This window comes from Lingula anatina, chromosome 9, assembly GCF_051362555.1.
Source record: "Lingula anatina isolate TDL-2025a chromosome 9, LinAna3.0, whole genome shotgun sequence".
Classification (NCBI taxonomy): Eukaryota; Metazoa; Brachiopoda; class Lingulata; order Lingulida; family Lingulidae; genus Lingula; species Lingula anatina.
The window spans coordinates 17347840-17370840 of record NC_141775.1 but is presented as its reverse complement, the minus strand read 5'-3'; the positions used below and the strand labels follow the sequence as shown (position 1 = coordinate 17370840).

Here is a 23001-nt window from a genome sequence, read left to right as displayed (position 1 = left end):
GTCAGAATGACACGTGTAGTTGTCTACAATATCAGTACATGATAAACTCTCTATTCATGAAAACTAACATTTTCGAAAAAACATGAACAGTTTTATCACTTTCATATAAATATACATATACTGACTTAGTTCAGCCGCGCCTTTGGGCCCTTGCTTAATTACATTTATAAATTTGAGGTGCTTTACATAAGAATATTTCAACAACAGCAAAAAAAAGAAAACTTTTTGGTAACAATTTTTTTAATCAGCTTTGACGTGCAAATAATGTCAATTATAAAATTACACTGTATGTTATATGCACAAAATGAATGTGTATAAATTTCCCTTGAACAGGTGGCTATGTATGTCCATGATCAGTGACAGAGACTTGTGTTGATAATTGCACTGGTGCGACACACCTGGTCAAAACACAGCCACATTGTGTTAGATGTGACGCAGACTCTGCTTCTCTAACGCAATGACCAAGACATCACCTTTGCAATCCACGTTCTGCACTAAATACCTCCCTTTTTTTTTTTTTGATAGAATTAATACCATAGAGCGCACCCGCGATTTTGATGTTATCAGAGTAGTGGCTTGAAAAAGGTGAAAATTGCAAGTTAAATGTAATTAAATGGTTCAAAGAGATTGAACATGTTTTACCTACAATGCAAGATGGCTGAACCCTTCACTGAAGGACCTTACTGATCACGTGATCAACATTTTTAGCATAACTGTGAATGAGACAACAATTAACCTATTTTGTCTTAGAAACTGCCGTTTATATAAACAATAAAAATAAAATATCTAATGCAACCTCACTTACACTGGTCACGCCAGTGTTTAGAAAATATTTTAGGTTCAAGGTTGCCAATATTTCAGCTCAAAATATATGTAAACGTATGGATAACATGGTCTTGAAAAATCTGTAAGACTTCCTGAAAATGGAGGTATAATCAAAGGTTAACTTTTTTGAATGTATGCAGAAACACCTACTGTGCAAACGGGTTTTTCTGCACCTCAGTTTTCAGTTAACTGGTCATTAAGACAACAAGAGCACCATACTAGAAAGTTATTAGGCTGAACTTAATAAACCAGACAGAAAAAGGTAATTCAATCAACTCAAATAGATACTATTTCAGTAAGGCTAGCAACTCTGAAAAATGCACTTTTTAAATGAAATGAGACCAAATCTCACAGTTGATATGTTTCTGCCATGAGGCTAACATACTAAAACAATTTCAAATCCATCATTTGCTACCTAGAGCTGGTTCGTAAATTAGTCCTTTGCCTAGTCCTTGATACCCCAACATTTCTTTTTGGTTTTGTTTTTATCGTATCATCTTTGTTATCGTCATCCTTGGCAGTGTCTCTAACCAGTCTGTACATATAACAACCAAACAGCCTCATTGGACCTTTCACTGTGTGAACTATTGTGTCCATGTCTACCTCAATTACATGATCACAGAACTGGAAATAAAAAGAAAGAATGTAAATTATGAATATTTAAAAATGGAGTTCAATCAAGCTTGCTTTAACATTGCGTTGGTGTCTTTATTCATGTTGAATATTATGATTCAGTGAGATTTTGCAAAAGTGTTTTTCAGTTGTTTAATTTTTAACTTTAATTCAAAACAAAATTATTTCAATTTATTATGATTTATGACTAGGGTTTAATATCTCTCATTCTTAATGTCTCACTCTTTGTACATAAGTAACAATATTTTTTTTATATTTTTAGATATTTTTTGCATCATTTTTTTTTTCAAAACAGGTCACCTCTTTCCAAGGTTCTTCCAGCAGGACTTCTTTCAGCAGCTTGCCAGTCTGGTTGTCATGGAAACAGACACGCCCACTCAGACCCTCATCATCTTGATGGACAGAGGTCACAATAAGTAGGTCAAGGTCATTTTCATAGTTGACTGACTGTATTGTCTGTGAAAATATACATCATTATATTCATTACAATTTGAATTTTTATGGTTATATTTGAAACTAATATAATATTCAACAAGCACAGAGTTGTGTTTATAGTAAATTTTGCTTTTGAATGTCAGGTAAGATGAATATCTTCAACTTTTCATTCCACAATCATATAAATTAAATAGTAAAGTAAAATGTAAAGTAAAATGTATTATTCTACAGATGTCCTAGTTTCATTGATTGCAGCTTAATGCTGTGCAAATTTAAATTTTTTTTAAAATCCTATTCCATCTTTGAGGGAGAGTACAGGTGATGACTAATGACAGTTCAGGACCCTTCAGTGGTTGTGGTGCTGGGGGGGGGGGGGGGGAGAGGGGGGGGGGCAGGTGTCAAAACTCCTCTCCTCTCACCTCCAATATACAGTCAGAGTACATATCCTCACTAATTCTCTTCTTCACCACTCTCCCTGAGGACGTAAATGTCACTGAATCCTGGAATAGAATCCATTTACTATGTACTATTGTACCTTTATATGTTGGTTTATAATGTGTAGTTAGTTGTTATGTGTGACAATGGAAGTGATGCTTTCTGCTAGTCCCGACAATTGGCATAATAATGTATATTGAGTTAAGTGTCCAATGTGACTATGGTATATTATAAATGTTAGTTTTGTAATGTGTAACTTCCGGTACGACTTATATATGCTTATAAGCTGGTTTGTTTGTTTATATGTTAAGATATATGTTAATCAGTTTGTGTAATGTGTAGCTTTATTCAGGTTTTATATTCACTGTTATTTTGTGCAATGTATGCTGTCACTCCCCTCTTTAGTGCTGTTAATGTTCAATGAGTCTACTGTATGCTAGTTTATGTCTGTTGTATATATGTTGTAATATGTGTTTAGTGCTGTAGTTTTGTATGTTTTGTTTTGTGATGTCAATAAAATTATAAAAAAAAGAATCTATTTAGATCAAGGTCAATGTATAAATGAGGACAATGTCAACATTAGGTCAAAGTCTGCAGCTCATGTGACATGAGAGCTATATATTGGAATATAATTAGCAAAGTAAATGACAGTCACTGTTTGTAAATTAGGTAATCTTAATGTTAACAGTTAATCAATTTTTAAATTCTTTAACTGCACTTTCATAACAACAGCACACTGGAAATAAAGAACTGAGATCTACTGCACCTGGTTGGCGGTCTTATTATCCTTGGAATGGATGGTGTAACATCGTGTGACCCGGGATCTCTCTGCCATGTGACCTGGGGTGAGTTTTAACACCCTGCAATGTTTGAAATTAGGAGGTAGAAGGTATCATTCACATTAATAGCTTATATATACATGTATAACAAGTGTGTGTGTGCCCTTACGAAAAAGTCCTATAGGATATGGGCCTATAGGATCCTATAATTGGGCCTATAGGATCCTAAAGTCCTATAGGATCCTATAGGATCTTATAGGATCCTATAGGACTTTTTCGTAAGGGTGTGCATGCGTGTGCGTGTGTGCGTGTGTGTGTGGTTGGGTGTGCATATATTTGTGTGTGTGCATGCACATTGGTGTGTATAATACTTGTGTACAACTGAGTGAATGTGTGTATGTGTGTGTGTGTGTGTGTGTGTGTATGTGTGTGTGTGTGTGTGTGTGTATGTGTATGTGTGTATGTGTGTGTGTGTGTGTGTGTGTATGTGTGTATGTGTGTGTATGTGTGTGTGTGTATGTGTGTATGTATGTGTGTGTGTGTGTGTGTATGTGCTCTTGTGCACGCATTCTAACCGAGGACACACACCCGCCCGAAACCCACTAACCGAGGACACACCTCCAACCGAGGACGTCCTCGGTTGACATAAGCAGTGGAATGCATAAAGGGGCCCATTTCAAGTTAGGTGGTGAAATTTGACGCTATTCTGAGCCAGTCCTCGGTTATGCTGTATAGCGCGGGCCAAATTCCCGCCACGAGTGTATCAGAAATACTGTCCAACTTTTTATCTGAAATCGGGCTATACACACGCGTCCTCGGTTGTGCTGTTAAGGGCGGACCAAATTCCGCGTCCTCGGTTGTGCTGTAAAGGGCAGACTAAACTGAAACTAATGTTATATCTCAGATGTCTATATATTCAGTAAGTTCATATTTTTAAACTAAAGGTCTTTTTTATCAAATTAAGCTCTCCTAGGCCGTTACGTAACTACATAACTATCATCGCACCTACATATTACGGCACGCTTCTTTATTAGTACAACTGACTTGGTGTGGTTTAAATAAAGAAGAACTGTCTGAATTTGTGGCTCACTCGGTAGATCTTAGGACCGACAATCTTTTGAGGGTGCAAGAATTACTCTGAAGTATCAAATAAACGTACCGGTACGTTAATTAATTTTCCAAATTTCTTCCCGCCGGTACGCTCCATTTTCACCCAGTACGCTTATTAATTTTTCAAAAATCTTCCACCCGGTATGTTTATTAAATACATATTGTACCGGTGGGAAATTACACAAGTACAAGTCACGCTTTTTATTTTCTTAAATTGAAGTATAATGAGAAGAAAATTGAGATCTCAACTCATTACCGACTGTTCTACCAACAGCACTGGAAAGTAGGTCAAGCGGAAGTCGCTCTCTGAACACAACAGTACATGCGTCACCTGATTTCAGTTCCTATAAATAGACGTGCTTTCCCTTCAACAGTGACAACTACTCATGTACATCGATCGAATGATGCAATGTCGCAAGGTGATAGGATCATATTTATAGCTAAGGAGATCATTTCAAGTGCAGCAAAGAAGTTGTGCCTGTTTTCAAACGTCAATTATTTCATGCCGATTTATGATTTAAACGATGTTAAATCACATTTCTATGTAAGATAAACCCTTAGGAGTTTACAGGTATGCAAAACGAACCTTATATCTGAGAATAAATTTACTATGAATAACGTCTCCGTATGGCACTCGGAGGCGGCTTAGGTGCGACATATCTGGGTCTTCGGCCCCTGACGATTATGAAATTTAACTCATGGCAAATATATATATATATATATATATTAAGATAAATTATAATACTGAGTGAATTTTACCTGGTGAATTTTTTTTTTTTACAATGATCAATAGCTAGCTTTTTTCTTTCTCTTCTTCTTCTTTACTTTTATTTATAATTATTTATTTCATTTTTTTTTTTTTTGGGGGGGGGAGTGGTGCAAAGGTTTTTTCCACCCAGTACTTTTATTCCATCTAGTACTTTTATTAAATTTCGAGATTTTTTACACCCAGTACTTTTATTCCATCAGTACTTTTATTAAATTTTGAGATTTTTTCCACCCAGTACTTTTATTCCATCAGTTCTTTTATTCGATACTTCAGAGTAAATGAAAAGGGTAAATGGATCGTCCGTAAACCCCCTTTACACTGGGGCGGCGTCCTTTGTGCGACCAAGAAACTGGCATCACTGTGGTCGTAGAAAGGAGGTACAAGCATTGCTTTGGTTGAAAAAAATGAATATTTGGTGATTGGCCAGTTGTCAGAAAGTTAAGTATTATAATTTTGTACTCTCAAATGGATCCGTACTACAGGACGCAGAAAGGACGCCGTCCAGTGTAAAGGGCCCCTTAGCTAACTATGAATTAATCTACCCCTGACAGTTTGAAGAAGGCTATGACATTATGAAACATTTATTATTACATAATGGCTCTGCGAACTACAGTCACTTCTTTTCACCTGTAGATCTGACCTGTTTGTTATACACCTGGCTGCTAGAATAAATACTAAATCTAACAACTGAAGTGAAATTATATTTTGAATGGGCCCCTGTCGGTCCATGTCGCTAACACAGAGCACACATATTCATAAACACCGCATTTGCAAGAACCGCTTTGTGAAATAAAAAAAGAAAAAAAAAAAGACGCCCCGACAATTACGCGTCCTGATATATAGGCCTACAGTTCGGATATGCACACGGCAAAAACGATTAAGGGACCGTTCCCAGATCCTATCGTACTAACTATGGATCGATCTCTCCCAGAAGGAATGCTATATAAATTGCAATCAAAGTAATCAGTGTGATCTGGCCAATTTTACAAAGTTGCTGTTTTTCCCTTTTCTCAGCATAATATTATATGCGATGCAACATTTTAAAGAGAACCGATAGGTCTATTTTCATGAAACTCACAGAACTGATGAATATTAGTTAAACGCAGGTCAAGTTTGAAAATCTTCATAATGGGCTGCTTTTTTTTTCAGAAAATTTGCTGTTGTTTTTGCTTTTTTCAGCATACATGCAACACTGTAAACACAGTTCAAGGAGAAGCAATAGGTCTATTGTCATGAAACTCACAGAACTGATGATTATTAGTAAAAGGGTTGTCAAGATCAAAAATCGGCATATCCGGGCCATTTTTTGTCAAAAGTTATGCTGTTTTTTTTCTGCCATTTTCAGCATATAAGTAACACTGTAAGCACATTTCAGGGAGAACCGATAGGCCTGTTGTCATTAAACTCACAGGAGTGATCAATGTTACCAATATACAAATCAAGTTTGAAAATAGGATTGATTGGTTGAGTTTTGTGGAAGTTGTGCCTTGTTTTGATATATATAAGTGGTTTTCCTCAGATTTGATTGTCAGGCATGTTGACAGTTTGGTTATTGAACTAACTAGATATGTAAATATGTTAGTGTTTGTCTGAAATTTTCTGCATCTTTACAACATTGCTAGTTGATTATATAAATATGACGGTAAACATGTTATCATGTACTGTGTAATACAGTGTCTCAAAATGGAGGCAATTGGGTGATTATTTTCAAAAGTTTTGCATTTTTTCTCCTCTTTTCATTGTACATGCAACACTGTTAACACATTTCAAGGAGAACCAATAGGCCCCTTTTCATAAAACTCACAGAACTGATGATTATAAGTAAAAGAATGGTCAAGATTGAAAATCAGCATGACCAGGCCCTTTTCTTTCAAATGTTATGCTGTTTTTTTTTTTTTTAGCATATAAGTAACACTGTAAGCACATTTCAGGGAGAACCAATAAGCCTGTTTTCATGAAACTCAGAGAACTGATGATTATTAGTAAATTAAAAAGAATTATCAAGATTGAAAATCAGCATGACCAGGCCCTTTTCTTTCAAATGTTATGCTGTTTTTTTTTCAGCATATATGTAACACTGTAAGCACATTTCAAGGAGAACCAATAAGCCTGTTTTCATGAAACTCACAGAACTGATGATTATTAGTAAAAGAATGGTCAAGATTGAAAATCCGCATGACCAGGCCCTTTTCTTTCAAATTTTATGCTGTTTTTTTTTTTTTTTTTTTTTTTTTGTTTTCAGCATATATGTAACACTGTAAGCACATTTCAGGGAGAACCAATGACTTAAAGCCTGTTTTCATGAAACTCACAGAACTGATGATTATTAGTAAAAGCATATTAGTAACACTGTAAGCACATTTCAGGGAGAACAGATAGGCCTGTTGTCATTAAACTCACAAGAGTGATCAATGTTATCTATATACAAATCAAATTTAAAAATAAGATTGATTGGTTGAGGTTTGAGGGACTTCAGCTTTTATTTGTATATAAGTGGTTTTCCTCAGATTTGATTGTCAGGCATGTAAACAGTCCACTATTGAATTAACTAGATATGTAAATATGTTAGTGTTTCTCTGAAATTGTCTGCATCTTTACAACATTGCTAGTTGATTATATAAATATGACGGTAAACATGTTATCATGTACTGTGTAATACAGTGTCTCAAAATGGAGGAAATGGGGTGATTATTTTCAAAAGTTTTGCATTTTTTTCTCCTTTTTTCAGTGTACATGCAACACTGTTAACATATTTCAAGGAGAACCAATAAGCCTGTTTTCATGAAACTCACAGAACTGATGATTATTAGTAAAAGAATGGTCAAGATTGAAAATCAGCAAGACCAGGCCCTTTTCTTTCAAATTTTATGCTGTTTTTTTTTTTTTTTTTCAACATATATGTAACACTGTAAGCACATTTCAGGGAGAACTAATAACTTAAAGCCTGTTTTCATGAAACTCACAGAACTGATGATTATTAGTAAAAGCATATTAGTAACACTGTAAGCACATTTCAGGGAGAACCGATAGGCCTGTTGTCATTAAACTCACAAGAGTGATCAATGTTATCTATATACAAATCAAATTTAAAAATAAGATTGATTGGTTGAGTTTTGAGGGACTTCAGCTTTTATTTGTATATAAGTGGTTTTCCTCAGATTTGATTGTCAGGCATGTAACAAGTCTCATTATTGAATTTACTAGATATGTAAAATGGGTTGTTTGACAATTTCTGCGTCTTGACAATATTGCTAGTTGATTATATAAAAATGGTGGTAAACCTGTTATCTTGTATTGTGTAAAAAAAGTGCCAAAATGGAAATGAACTCGTATCATTGTAGTTTGTCAGATTCAATCATTCACAATGTTCGGAATGGAGGAAATTGGACATTTAAACTTGTTATATTGATATTTTTGCCATCTCAACAATTTTCTTAGTTGATCATGTGAAATGGCAGTAAACTGTATTATTTTATGTAAAAAAGTTAAAAATGGAAAGAAACCCATTTCAGTACAGTGCTGTCTTGTATACATTTAGCATTTTCAAAGTATGACTTTGGAGTTCCATGAACCTGAAAACCTTTGCTAGTCACATTTTCTGAATATTCATGATACTAATATTTTATTATAAAAAATTGATGATCATTATGCTGTTAAGCATTATATAATATTGCATCAAATTGGAAGAAAGCACAATTTTGGGTGCTGCTGGCATGATGTCCTCAATTGTAAAATTGTGTACTGTGCAAGTCTGTATCCAATGGACGACACTTTGTGTTATCAAAATATAAAATTCATGATAATAAAAGAGTGCTAAATAGAAAATAAGCATTATGAAAATAAAATGTTTGAAAACGAATTTCTTTGGTCTTTTATTTTATTTCATCAGTATCCTTTCTTTTCCTAAATTAATTGATGTTTTATCTCATAATCTTCAATTCTAAAAAAGTGGCAAAGCCCAGCATTAAATATTGTATAACTGTTCATTTAATCATCACCTCTGGTGTTATTTTGGAATTTACCTTAAATATGAAAGAATTTCATAAAAATGTGAATTGCTGCAAAGTAACGCTATATAAAATTTGCTTTGCATTAAAAGTACAATCATTATTACATGTAGATGCATGCATGTCCTCGGTTGTAATGTGTAGTGTCTGTCCGTGTGTGTGTCCCTGTGTGTCCTCGGTTAGAATGTAAAATTCTTGTCAGCAAAAAATTAGTTTTTATAAAAAATTAATTTATAACATTCATACTCGAATAGATTTTACCCTAAATTGAATGTTTTTATTTTGATTTAACCAAGGAATAAGATGTCCTCGGTTGTATGGTGTTGTGCTGATGTCCTCGGTTGGTACACATAGACAAGTATATGTGTGTGTGTGTGTGTGTATGTATGTGTGTGTGTGTATGTGTATGTGTGTGTGTATGTGTATGTGTGTGTGTGTGTGTATGTGTGTATGTGTGTGTGTATGTGTTCATGTGCTTGTGTGAATTTGCATACATGCATGCGTGTACATATGCATTCTTGTGTATGTGTTTGTGTAAATGTGTGTGTATGAGGCTGCATATATATATATATATATATATGTATGTGTGTGGCATCCTTTATCTCACCTGAGCTGGTTAGGTCCTACATGTACTATTCTACCTGAGTCATCAGGATGGAAGAAAGCTTTGTCAGGTTCCACAGAGAGGATCTCCATGTCCAGGACCCCCTCCTCAGCCTGCAGAGACCAATAGAAAATTACTGAAGTTGTACTTTCATGGCCAAATAAAATGCCTGTGCATGTGTTTTTTTTATACAGTATTATTCAAAGATTGATATTTAGGTGTTGAAGTACACTCTTGTCCAAAATGGTTGGTACACGGAAATTTTGGGATGCATATCACCCTGTTTCTTTCATTTTTATTGATATTACCAAAATAATACTGTTTATATTGTTAAATATGTGGAGCTGGAGGATAGGTTAAGTCAAGGAGAAACAACCAATGCAAATGTGAAAAGAGCGTTAATTTATTTAGGTTATTTTTTCTCATGCCCCCAAAAAGAGTACTTTTTTTACATAACAGTACCAAGGGAAAAATTAAACATAAATTTATACTGTGATTGACAATTAATATGAAATTAGGGGAAAATGTTAAGAAACATCTTCAGAGTTCATTATTAATCTAAATAGCGGGTATGCCCACCCCGAGCTTGGATAATGGCCGCCAGACGGCGAGGCATACTGTGAACTAGAGTTACAGCTTTTTGGAAAGGAATTCTGGTCTATTCATCTTAAAGGGCATCTCGCAGTTCATCTAGATTTGCAGGGGGAGGGTTTCTCCTCTGAATAGCACGACCAAGTTCATCCCACATGTGCTCAATTGGGTTTGCATCTGGGCTTCTTGCTGGCTGTGGCATCAGCTGAATGTTGTTTTGTCGGATATAGTCTGCAATTAAGCGGGCTGTGTGGAGAGTTGGGTTGTCATGTTGCAATCCAAAATTGTCTCTGTATATCCCTCTTCCGAACGGCTCCAGGTTCTGCTGGAGAATGTCTCTGTATCTGGCAGCGTTAAGGTTTTCGTCCAGAGTAAGCAATGGGCAAATACCGTTGCTGCAAATGGCACCCCAAACATGTACAGAACCACCTCCTCCAGCTATGAGAGTGCGTAGGCTCCCTGGGGAGAGGCTATTAACTGAAAATATTCAGGAAACAATAGCTGGAGGAGGTGGTTCTGTACATGTTTGGGGTGCCATTTGCAGCAACGGTATTTGCCCATTGCCTCTTTTGGATGAAAACCTTAACGCTGCCAGATACAGAGACATTCTCCAGCAATACCTGGAGCCGTTTGCAAGAGGGATATACAGAGACAATTTTAGATTGCAACATGACAACCCAACTCTCCACACAGCCCGCTTAATTGCAGTCTATATCCGACAAAACAACATCCAGCTGATGCCACAGCCAGCAAGAAGCCCAGATGCAAACCCAATTGAGCACATGTGGGACAAACTTGGTCGTGCTATTCAAAGGAGAAACCCTCCCCCTACAAATCTAGATGAACTGCGAGATGCCCTTCAAGATGAATGGACCAGAATTCCTCTCCAAAGCGCTGTAACTCTAGTTCACTGTATGCCACGCCATTTGGAGGCCATTATCCAAGCTCGGGGTGGGCATACCCGCTACTTAGATTAAAAATGAACTCTGAAGATGTTTCTTGACAATTTTTCCTAATTTCATATTAATTGTCAATCACAGTGTAAATTTATGTTTAATTTTTCCCTTGGTACTGTTATGTAAAAAAAGTACTCTTTTGGGGGGCATGAGAAAAAAAAACCAAATAAATTAATGCTTTTTTCACATTTGCATTGTTTGTTTCTCCTTGACTTCACCAATCCTCCAGCTTCACACATTTAACAATATAAACAGTATTAATTTGATAATATCAATAATAATGAAAGAAACAGGGCGATATGTATCCCCAACTTTCCGTGTACCAACCATTTTGGGCAAGAGTGTATAATGCTTATAACTCATTAATTATAACAATTTTGCAGAAAGATTTTAGCAGATAAGTGGATTAACTGACTTTTATGGGAACTTCTTATAATGAAAAAGAAATACCCAAACAAATATAAATCATTCATGTATGATAATGACTTGATCTTTCCAATGGGGGAAAATATCTATCTTTTACAAACATTATTCTGATGTCATTTTTTTCCCCTATATAGCATTAGTCATGTGTTTACCAGATAGAGTAAAACTAAAGGGTAGCCTGATTTTCAATTTTGTTGCTACTGCTCAATAGAGATGTTCTAATCTAAAGAATTTGTGACTTAAAATTACAGTTAGTGTATCATCTATAAATTCACAACTCTCCCCATCGGATCATTACTAAACCATGCACCTGACTCTTGAATTTGCTAACATATCTGTATCTTAATTACCAAGTGCTGTTTGTCGAGGGAGTAGACGTGGAAGAAGCCTCTCTGTCCCTGGGGGCAGAGCATGTAATGCCAGGGTATTCCACCCAGCTGTAGGTTGTGCTCCGAACATCGCACATGGAACAACACAGGGGGCGCCTCTGTGGAAATACACATCAATATTTTAAAATAAAGAAAATACTTTGTATCTACTCAGTTGTTTGTGTTTGCCTTACTAGTGGTATTCTATAACATGTTTTTTTTAATATATCTTTGTATGCTTGTCAGTGACTTTGCTTTTGGTTTCACTACATATATATTTCATGAATATTATGCTAAAAATAATGTAATTTCAAAGTTTTAGAACAATAATTGTTTTTTTTTTCTGCAAAACTGTTTAAAATGCATCAAAAATTATGAATAAATAAATATTTTTATAATTAGTCAAGGAAACAATGGATAACAAATTTGAAGTAAATTATAAAATCAAAAAAGCTCATCACTTTCAAATTTATTACAACCTCGATCTCTGAGACAACAGCATGAACTGTGTCAGAAAAATGCATAAGCAGTTTCACAAAGAAATGCAAAGCTTCTGGTAACCTGTTTATAACTGCCCTCTAAGCTAAGTTACCCACTGTACAACTATAACACACATGTTCTTACCTTTCAGATTAACATTACAAGGAATGCCGTCTGGGTAAGACCCTGTCTTTCCTCTTCCACCAGAATGTGTGCTCTGAAGACTGAGGTTAAACTGTTTTCCCTGGGGAGAGGATAATTATAATTATAGAGAATGTAGTCCTGAGGTATAACCATGGCTGAATGTCTGTTTGTTCAGACAATGACTGTATCTTGAACCAGTTTAGATCCAAAATGAGATTTTACTTGTTGTCATTTGTCTAATAATAAACAGGAAAATCATACACACTAAATCATGGAAATGTGTACATTTATTTACTTGTGCCATCTCTGTGGCAGATACATAATTATTTAATAAATTAAATGTGTAAACTGTTAAGATTTGTCGCACCAATTTTGCAAAATACCATTCTATATGAGTGTATCTGAATGTGTGTGTACAAGTGTATGTATGTGTGTGTGTGTGAGAGAGAGAGGGGGGGGTTAAGAGTATAATGAAAGAGGGAGTCTTAAGCAAGACAGGCCAGCCCCAATACTCTACCTCCAGCAGGACGGTTTCAAAGCTGTACAATCTGACTCCACCGCCCTGGTGCATGACAACTAGAAGTCCCTGAGATATCATAGCATCTGTCACATCATGACCAAACACCTAGAGAATAGAATAATTTGGACTGGAGTGGAGAATCTTTCAAATCTTGAATTTTCTATTCCAAAAATTCCAAAAGAGAAAAAGTAGAGAACAGAGCAGGATGGAATGAACAGATTTCTTAATTTTGACCACAAATAATTTACTGAAGCAAATATTATATATAATGAGAACAAATTGTATAAACAATTCACAAAGATATATCTATATCTAAGAACTTTCAAAGCATAGTAACCATTCATGTACTGCAACCATGTTTGAACAATTATTCAGACTGAGAAATACTGATCTCTTTTATCTTATAATTTTCAGCTACCCACCTGCTTACTGACCTCCATTACAGCTACAATGTTGAGAGGAAAGACTGTGAACACAGCCAGAGACATCAGGGGAGAGTGTGTGAACCCTGCCTGTCACAACAAACACAATCATGAGAATCAGACCTGTACATGGCACAAATCTAAATTTCCAGGTAATTGAACACTCTCCCATCCAGTCATTCAGGTCTGCCAAATCTATCATCATCATCCAAATTTATTTTATACTGCCAAAACCAAGATATAAAATGACTTTATTCAGACCCGTTTTCAAGTTCTAAAGGTCTATTTTTACCATCATGACTACAATTCAAGAATCTCTTTTTCCATAACAGAAATCACCCAACAGAAATGATTCAAATATAAGCAAAAGTGATTTCAATATTAATTTGTACAAACTTTTCATAAAATGTTACTGTATGTCATCAAGTAGCACTTACCTGACGGGCCACACTTGCTAATTTGCTGTGTGTTGAGCGCAGAACAATGGTATAAAGGTCGGACTCCCAGGACAGGTGTCTGCAATATAAACCTGCTTTGAGACTTCTTTTTGAAACCATGCATGCATTCCAAGTGTATCTAATGCACAGAGCTGAGTGAGCGAGTAAAAATATCACCAGAGTGCAACCTAGTTACCTAATTTCATTCAATATCATAAGAATAAATAAATAAATAAATAATAGAGTAATATAAACATTTATATATTCTTTCAATTAACTGATGAATAAATGAATAAATAAATATATATATAGATTAATCACTTGATAAAATCCAATCAGTAATTCAATAGTTCAATTTAATTCAATCAAATGATAAGCTGTCACTACCTAAACTTGTACTTGTTGGACAGGAAGACCTCCTGCAGTTTGTCTCCCGTCTCCAGGTCATGTCTTACCAACCAGTTGTCAGCAGTCAGCGCCAGGAAGGCAGGTTTGTAGCCCTTGTGTTCAAGACACAGGTCCTCCTGAGATATATGTAAATACATAGCACAAATCAGTATGAATTCTAAGACAATTTTATGCTTAAATAGGGAACATCTGTGCTTATGAGCATACAGGAAGGGAAAAAGGGTTTGTATGCTTTAAGATCAAGAAACAGCTGCTCTTAAGATCAAATCTACAAATTACTATGAAATATAATTCTAAGACAAATTTTATGCTTCAAAAGTGTATACTAGTATGTGGGTGCATGCACATGTGTGTGTGTGTATGTGTGTGTGTGTGTGTGTGCGTGCGTGCGTGCGTGCGTGCGTGTGTGTGTGTGTGTGAAATTAATCAAAACTACTGCTTATTACTGATCTTGATAGAGTTGTAGAAATAGAGAATGAACTTGCTTACAAGAATTCATGTTGTCAGATACTGGCATCCCTGGGTCAATAATATTTTGTTACTTGACAAAATTTCTGCTTTGCGTCCACAGATTCCCCTGCAGATTCTGGTGCACTGAAAGTTTTAGCACAGAATGAACATCATCTTACCAAAGTGGACTGACATATGATGCCCTCTTCTATCTTCTGTGCTGAGGTGCAATGTGGCAGTTTATACAGTTGCATTGGAACACCATTCATGCCGTAGCTGGAAGAGAGAAAAAATACTGACTGAAATATTTTACTGACAAAAAGCCAAATCAATGCAATGAAAACTTAACACATTTGTTGACAGAGGTTACTAGCATTAGATGATATCTTGAAAACCAGTGATTAATTGTCTATCCCTAAAATATTCCGTCCTCTGCTTGAACAGCTCATCCAAATGACAAGGCAAAACAATTGGTATCAATTAACATCAATACACTAATGATGAAAGATAACCTATTTACTGCACAGTTCAAACTATTCACTTACTTGGTGAAGCATGTCCGATACTGGTCAAAGTACAGCTTCCCTCTGAAATATCAAATAAGGATTACAAAATTAGTAATTTTTTTCATTAAAATTTCAGAATTGGAAACATGTACATGTATGCTGGTTATGCCTAAACATATGTGTGTGTGTGTGTGTGTGTGTGTGTGCACGAGAGAGAGAGAGAGAGAGAGAGAGAGAGAGAGAGATAGAGAGAGAGAAGGAGAGAGAGGGATCAAGCATCCATGATACTTACCCCTCACACAAAATGGGATGCTTGGCTCTACGCTGCCAAATCTTCTTAAATTTAGCATCTGGCTGAAAAGTCAAAATTCACAGTAAATTAATGTCATGGTGAATCAATAGTATACAAATGCAATTGCATGCAGTACACATGAAAAGAATAGAAAGTACTAAGTATATTGTTCGAATATGCTTTTTACACCAATTCTTTGTCAATAATTTCAGCTACAAACTGCTAAGATAAGTGCATCTTCTAATCTGAGATAATTCTTTCCACAGTTTTCGGTCTTTCCAATACATTATTTTCCCAGTGACCTCATGCAGCTTACTCAGTACTAAGTTAAAAAGTTCGGTGGGGTAAAGTACAGTAGAAGTTTACCTGCAAAACCAGCTCTCTCATAATATTGCAATTATGTCTGTAACTACATTTTACACCATATTCTCTTTGACTCAACAAATGAATCGTGTTCTTCTTCATAATTGCTCACATGATGCTGTTTTTATATACAATAGGATCAAACTCGAGGTCTTCGTGGGCGCAGCCATATTTGTTGTCTCATATTGCGGCTGTTGAGATTTCATAATTTTGTTGTGCAATCGCTGTTAACACAATGTCTTTGTTCCTCCTCTGTCTTGAAAAAAAATTGACCTTTAATATCACGTTCAAAGTGAAAAAACAGCTACAGTTGAAAAAAAAAAGCATTTCACATGTTTGATTTAAATAAATAAATCCAAACTATCCATAAACAATATAGCAAAATATATACAAGATGGTCTAGACTAGCAAAAAAAAATTTGAACAGCGGTTGCTATTCACAGTGCAATTTCATTGTCAGCGTTTTGCGGTTTTGTGGTTGCTTAAGGAAGTATACATATTCAGTCTGTGAGGACATACCCACTTTTCTCTGTCTCTTTTGTTTTGTTTTATATTCAAATATTCTTCATTGGACTAGAAATACCTGCTTGAAAGAGAGGTGATAAGTTCATTCTTGGAGAGAGGTCAGCGCTCAGTAAAGACCAAGAAATAAAACACTTAATGTCAGTACTATGATTAATTATTCATTTATGACTGACTTATGTGCTGAGGCTAATTTCTCTGAACTGCAATGACCTCACCCAGAAGTTCAAATTCATCGACTGACCCTAATCTCTGCCAGCATATAGGTCCCCGTAAAACGTTATATTGTGGGAAAATATCGTTTCAGCGAAAAAAAAAGGGGTGAAGGGCCCCGAAAAACTGATATTTTAGAGGGAGAACAATGGCATTTGGTTCGGGTTAGAACTATGACTCGGTTAGTCAAAATTCTAATTGATGTTGTTTTTTTTTCAGAAATCAAAGGGGGGGGGGGGGGATGCAGGACCCCCCTGACACCCACACTCTCTAAATCCACCACTGCAGTGGCTGACGCTGTTAAAGCCTAAGAAACTCAGGGTGTTTGACCCCTTAACAAAGATTCAGTTCAGTTCAGTTCACTGACCTCGCCATGACTTCTGGAGGTCGTTTGTGGTCAGCCTTCTAGTAATTACCGATGGTAATAAGCAGCTTTGGTCGCAGCTCTAGTCGCATAGCATATTGCGGGTTATTAACAAGCATTCAAAGTCCCATAATTGCCCATCGTCTTGAATTATTTCTGGTCCGATAATTCGCTTATGAAAAGGAAAACTTGTTTGATAGCCACGGTCAACTTGAGATAATAATAATCGACTTGTTGACCGAACAATTTGCTTTGGGTAGGGTTTCATAAGGAATAAAATCTCTGTCGACAGTTGAACACTGTTTTGATACTGAAGTATAAAATTCATTTTTAAAGGGAGAATTAAAATTATTTTACTACTCGTAGATCTCTTACAAAGAAAGGATTGCAGCATTCTCTATTCCCAGTGTCCTGCCTGTTATTAAGTCGGGGGCGTCTCGATAGTCCGAAGGTTCATTGGTCCGAAGGTTCATTGGTCCGAAGGTTCATTGGTCCGAAAAGCGGTAACATTTTTATCGATTTTTTAATCAAGGGTTCATTGGTCCGAAGGTTCTATAGTGAACATTCGGACCAATGAACCTTCGGACTATTGAACCTTCGGACTATCGCTACGGCCCCATTAAGTCTGGGTGCTAGTAGACTAATTTTATAGAATTGAGTATAAAAGACCTTAGCGTCTTTCTTTCTTTCCTTTCTTTGTATGTGTGTGTTTGTGTGTGTGTGTGTGTGTGTGTGTGTGTGTGTGTGCGTGAGTGTGTGCCCAGTTTGCAACCCTGAATCAGTCTCACACCATTACAACATTTTTCATGATATATTAACATTACTGGTAGTAATCGGAATACAACAACGAGATACACGTAGGCCTATCATTTTTTCTCCATTTTATTACTTTACTACATTAATGACTTTACTGCACACATCGCGTGTTGTAATATTGCATATATAATAAGTGTAAGGCGCCAGAATGCCGTGTGCGTGCGACGTGATTGTTTAGTGTCAAGCACACTGATTTCAATGTATCTGCCAGTACAGTGAACAAACTTGATCCTTGAGACGCCATCATTGCTAAAGAAATATGATAACAATGCTATGTAAAGTGTGTGATGTTTCTGAAATTGGCACGAGTATAAAATATATTCCCTTAATGTGAAGAAAAAAACGGTGCTTTTTGAGTTAGGCGATTTCAATCTGTTTCTGGAACATTAGAGGTATTCATAATTATGAGGTTTCATGTGAAATACATGCATAATAAAACGTTCTTTTAGATCAACTGTAACGGTTCTTGACTAGGTGGTAAAACTACCAACAAACTGTTGCTATTAATTATATCACCAATTGCTTATGATTTATCTATATATTTCAAATAATATCTAGCATTTCCATTGCACATTGATTGCCCAATACAGCACGACAAGGGAAAACTAGCGTGTCCACCTGCATATTGCGATGGCGATGGGAAAAAAAGAAAAGTTGTAAATTATAGGTCACTCTAGATGAAAAGAAAATCAAAGGCCCACAAGAAAAAAGAACTCTGTTCTTGAAATTCCTAATTATGTAAAAGAGGAGGCGTAACGAGAATACATCGACTTATTTTAAAACCGCAGACTGCTAAATCACATTCCATAGACTGCAGCGTTCACACTGTCTTAAAATGGAGCGTTCTAAACAGTGTGGAGACTAGTTTTAAATGACGTACATTCCGTTAATTTTACATAAGTTCTTAAATTCAAGTGGACGTGAGTAATGGTTAATTTATCATAATTTGACCTCTGTTGCTTTGTGTAAATTCTGCCTACCTTGCATTTCCTTGTTTCCTTATTTTTAGGATTAACACACAAATGCTTCTTTGTCTAAGTCTATATTTAAAGAGGTTGATTATCAGAAGCAGAGACAAAAAAATTTCGACAAGTAGTGAACAAACATTAAATTTAAAAACAGACTTTCTCTGATGGACGTAAAAAGTCACGGCAAAGTAATTAATTATCGAAACTGCAAACCTGGGTCTCAGAAGACCGCAATATTTACGGTGACATTAAAAACTTGTGTCCTAGCTCTTTTAATCCCTGGCGCGATTTAAATAGTATATTATAGTTTGAATGAGGTTTGTTCGACTAAATGGGGAGAGAGAGAGAGAGAGAGAGAGAGAGAGAGAGAGAGATCAATTTATCCAGAGGTTGCCTATGACTACGCTCACTTGGATCGATGTATCTAATCTCAGTGTGAACGCGCCCCAAGTGCACTCCGCGTGCCCGTGTACCGGTTCTCCTCACAACGCCGTTATCTCTCCTCTTATGACTGATTACCAGACGACTTACTGGCTATAAATCAAAATAATGGCTATGTAGAATGCTCCACATTTCATTATAAAAGGACCATCATATATAGCAATATGGAAGTCAGCGCTGGTATGCGTTGTTAAGTATATTTGCGCTCGATAAATAGAGCGACTGAAGGAAACTATGAGCATGAATATCAGTATAAATATGGAGGGGCGGATTCAGAGATATTTTCTGACAGTCTTCCAAATTATCTTTGTTGATCCGTCCTCCATTTTTGACCGTCTTCCGACAGAAAAAATTAGATACCCCTCAATGTAAACTTGAAAATCTGACCGTCTTCTGGAAGACCCAGAAGACGGCCTAAATCCGCCCCTGAATATGTAAATATAACAGCGTGACCTTAATGTGCTTGCCATAAGCTGCTCCTATACGAATTATAAAATTGTATCATGTCAGAAAAACTGCCTTATATAAAACGTTGTTATTTTATTTGTCAATTTTCCACCAAATCACATATTCAATTATAAATTAAACAAAAAATGATGAAAATTAATTGAAAATAATAAAAAAAACACATTGATATTTAGGACATTTAGAAATATTCCGCGTTATTGTTAACTCCAGTGACAGTTCATATAAAAGAACGAAAGAAAGAAAGAAAGAAGAGCTGCACATCCCCCCCCCCCCCCCTCTTAACCCAATTAATTTGTATCCCCGCCTTCGAATCCGTACTATAATGTCCTTAATCTAGTTCAAGTAGCTGCTGTCACAACAGTCGCTAGGGCGGAGTACACCGCCTGTTATATTTGATACGAAGTATCGATCGATCTAAACTTATCGTAGTCGCAATACCTTGTATGGGAGAAATCCATTTGCCGCGCCGCTTAGGAATTCTGGGTGGTCAAATGAAATATCTCTACGTCATTACTATGTGAAACAGCTGAATATTGGCGGCAACTTCTAAGCATGGTCGAAATTTTTAGGGAGATATAAGATGGAAATTATATATTTGTTATTTTGGCGATTATTACACGAAAAAAAAATGAATCAGTCCTTATTTGGTATGTCTGCTACTCCTATATTACATGTAATGCATTATTTTGTCAATATTGCTCACAGAATTATATAACCTGCAGACATTTTCTTATTATTTATTTTCCGCAGGTTCTCCCTATGAGATAACCTGGCAGCATTCCAGGTAGTATTGACGTGCACGTAGTCCGCCTCTTTCTCTGCGGCTGTATTTACATACGTGTAAGTCGGTTCATTCATAGGCTAGCGGATTAACCAGGCCAAATCAGCATTACGTCATAATCTTAAACTTTAATTTAAACATTTTAAAATAATGTCCAAGATTATAAATTTTACCAGTTTTCATTCATTCTGTGTCATTTTTAAAAGTCATTCTCGCAAAAGATTTCCATTTTCATAGACATCTGGTTGGAATTACGCTCACTAGACACTTGCATTTGCGTCAGCGTGACGTCACGGATGTTCCGCCTGAATTCTTACTATCAGTGCGCATGACCTACTTCCTACTATGACTTGTGAAAAGGTTGACAGAGGCACGAAGTGGTCGGATTTCTCGCTTTATCTCTAACATTTCGAGTGGATTCTTACGCAAAGATAAGAGGAAGATACAGTGGGATCACAGGACTATAAATTTGAGGTGATTGTGTTGGGTTTCAGAACAGTTTCCACTCACGAACTGACGGGAAGATTCTTGGCAAATTTCCACGACGGTTTGTTTTGGTGTGTTGTCTGAAGGCAGAATCCCGCGTGGCACTTGCCACAGAGAAAAGACGTCCAACAAAGCGAAAGGACGTCTTTAACTGACTTCAAATCATGATGTTCCCAAACGCTCACAAGGGCTACATGCCCTTCGCTCCTAACTACGAACAACGAAAGAAGGAACACGAACGATTGAGGCACAAAAGTGACCCGAGTCGCCACGAGACGGCAACGATCATAATTCGCCAACACCGACCGCATGGTCCGGGAGTAGTGTCCATGCCCGTTCTTACAGACAGCGGTAAGACAAAAGTGAACGCTAAATTCATGTCTCTTCCCAATCTCGACGATACCAAAGAAAGTTCACCAAAGGAGAAGTCACTCATGTCTTCCTTCTTAAATTTATTCAGCAAGAAAAAGAAATCGAAGTCGCAGGAGACGGTGACATCAAAGGACGAAAACGGACGGACGGAGTCCAGTCCAATTTTAATTCCAAACAACGTTAGGAAGTTACAAAATGGACACGAGGACCTCACGGACAGTCCTACTAACTCGAGCCCGAGGAAACACTCCCCCACTAGCGGGAGCAGCCCCAGCTCGAGCTTTCCCCCAAAACCGAAACGATTTCGAGGGGATTCCCTTCGCTCACGGACTTATAGCGCCATGGAGTCGATAGCTGAGGAAAGCGAACAGGGCTCCGGGGATGTTTTGTCTATAGACCCGACAGCAGACTCGCCATCTTCTTCATTGTCTCTCTCACCGCCAGAAACGATATCAGAACAATATGTTATAGAAAAATCGTGCGGACAAAAATGATGAGGATTATTTATGTGTAGTAGAGTGGTCCGATAATTTATCTTCCAGTGTTTATACTGACCTATTAAGTCAAAGCAGAATTAAATACTTCTTCTTGTCAACATAGACGAGCCTATAAGTCGTCTAGGAGATGTTATGGGACTGGAACTGTGCCATTTTTTGACTATTATAATGTGTGCTATGCTACACGCCCTTACGTGACCTGATGGAAACGACTTCCGGCCGGGTGCGTCTAAAACAGAGCCTGAAGCGCTCTTCCTAGTCTAGACAGTACACCAAAATATTGCGCTCGAAATCACATCAAGAATGCAGTAGTCTCCTACGATCTCATTGTTATTTGATAAACTTGATATTGTTCTCACTTAATTCCATGTTGATTCTTAATTTATTTGAGATTAATTTATTATAATATTTGTGCTGTATTATTTTCGTGTGTTAATGGACTCCGTAGGCGTAGATGCGGGTCTCTAAACGTTAAATTGTTAAAAGCTTTTCTGGGTACTTGTGAACTCTGTAAAATGTTCCTCATAGTCAAAAAGCCATTAAGTCAGAAGGAATAATAATGTTTAATTATTATCGATGAGGATCGTCATTATTGATTAGCTGACAACAATAATTATTATCATTTAATATCGGTTAAGTTGAAATAGATTGAGTAAATTTCTAGAGATTAACTATGCTGACGTGGGCGCCGATCTCTGACGTAAGAGGAGCGTTTAGATTGCTATAAATATGTAGAAGTCTACCAGCATCGGCTTTGGGATGTTATAGGAAACGCTTCCTGTAGCAACTACGGAAAGATCTATCTGTAACACCATCACTATACGCCAACACAGAATGTTATATGATGGTAATTCCATCGGTTTGCGGTTTCTTTCTCTTTTTTTTATTGCACAGGCAGCCTACAAGCCCAAGAGAATCGAATATACTGTTGTCTGGTGCTTTCCTTTCACGGGGACTACGGCACAAAAAGTCAAATTGTTGAAGGATTAGATCAGACTGCTAAAATTGGATTGACGAAACCATTGAGATATTTGTCTAAGGGCGTTTTGCAAAGGATTGGCACTGGTAGAAATGCGGTTAACATGCCTAAATGGGCTACAGTCGCCAATAGGC

General features: G+C 36.7%; 3 protein-coding genes across 3 annotated transcripts; all 3 read right to left on the bottom strand.

The window, feature by feature from the left end:
* Positions 1–737: 737 nt before the first annotated feature.
* LOC147760014 (DDB1- and CUL4-associated factor 17-like) lies at positions 738–2441 on the bottom strand. Its single transcript, XM_086996096.1, has 3 exons — positions 2313–2441; positions 1759–1914; positions 738–1449 (listed from the first exon to the last, which is right to left on the bottom strand). The coding sequence occupies exons 1-3, from the start codon at positions 2334–2336 to the stop codon at positions 1237–1239; spliced, it is 393 nt and encodes a 130-aa protein (XP_086852222.1). The 5' UTR covers positions 2337–2441; the 3' UTR covers positions 738–1236.
* A 600-nt stretch (positions 2442–3041) lies between these two features.
* Positions 3042–12088, bottom strand: LOC147760013 (DDB1- and CUL4-associated factor 17-like). Its single transcript, XM_086996097.1, has 3 exons — positions 11921–12088; positions 9601–9710; positions 3042–3188 (listed from the first exon to the last, which is right to left on the bottom strand). Exons 1-3 carry the CDS (start codon positions 12071–12073, stop codon positions 3086–3088), a joined length of 366 nt encoding a protein of 121 aa, XP_086852223.1. The 5' UTR covers positions 12074–12088; the 3' UTR covers positions 3042–3085.
* A 409-nt stretch (positions 12089–12497) lies between these two features.
* Positions 12498–16192, bottom strand: LOC106175226 (DDB1- and CUL4-associated factor 17). The gene is made up of 9 exons (XM_086994824.1): positions 15964–16192; positions 15598–15659; positions 15345–15386; positions 14979–15075; positions 14329–14465; positions 13942–14020; positions 13505–13594; positions 13080–13187; positions 12498–12662 (listed from the first exon to the last, which is right to left on the bottom strand). The coding sequence occupies exons 1-9, from the start codon at positions 16060–16062 to the stop codon at positions 12522–12524; spliced, it is 855 nt and encodes a 284-aa protein (XP_086850950.1). The 5' UTR covers positions 16063–16192; the 3' UTR covers positions 12498–12521.
* Between the last annotated feature and the right edge of the window lie 6809 nt (positions 16193–23001).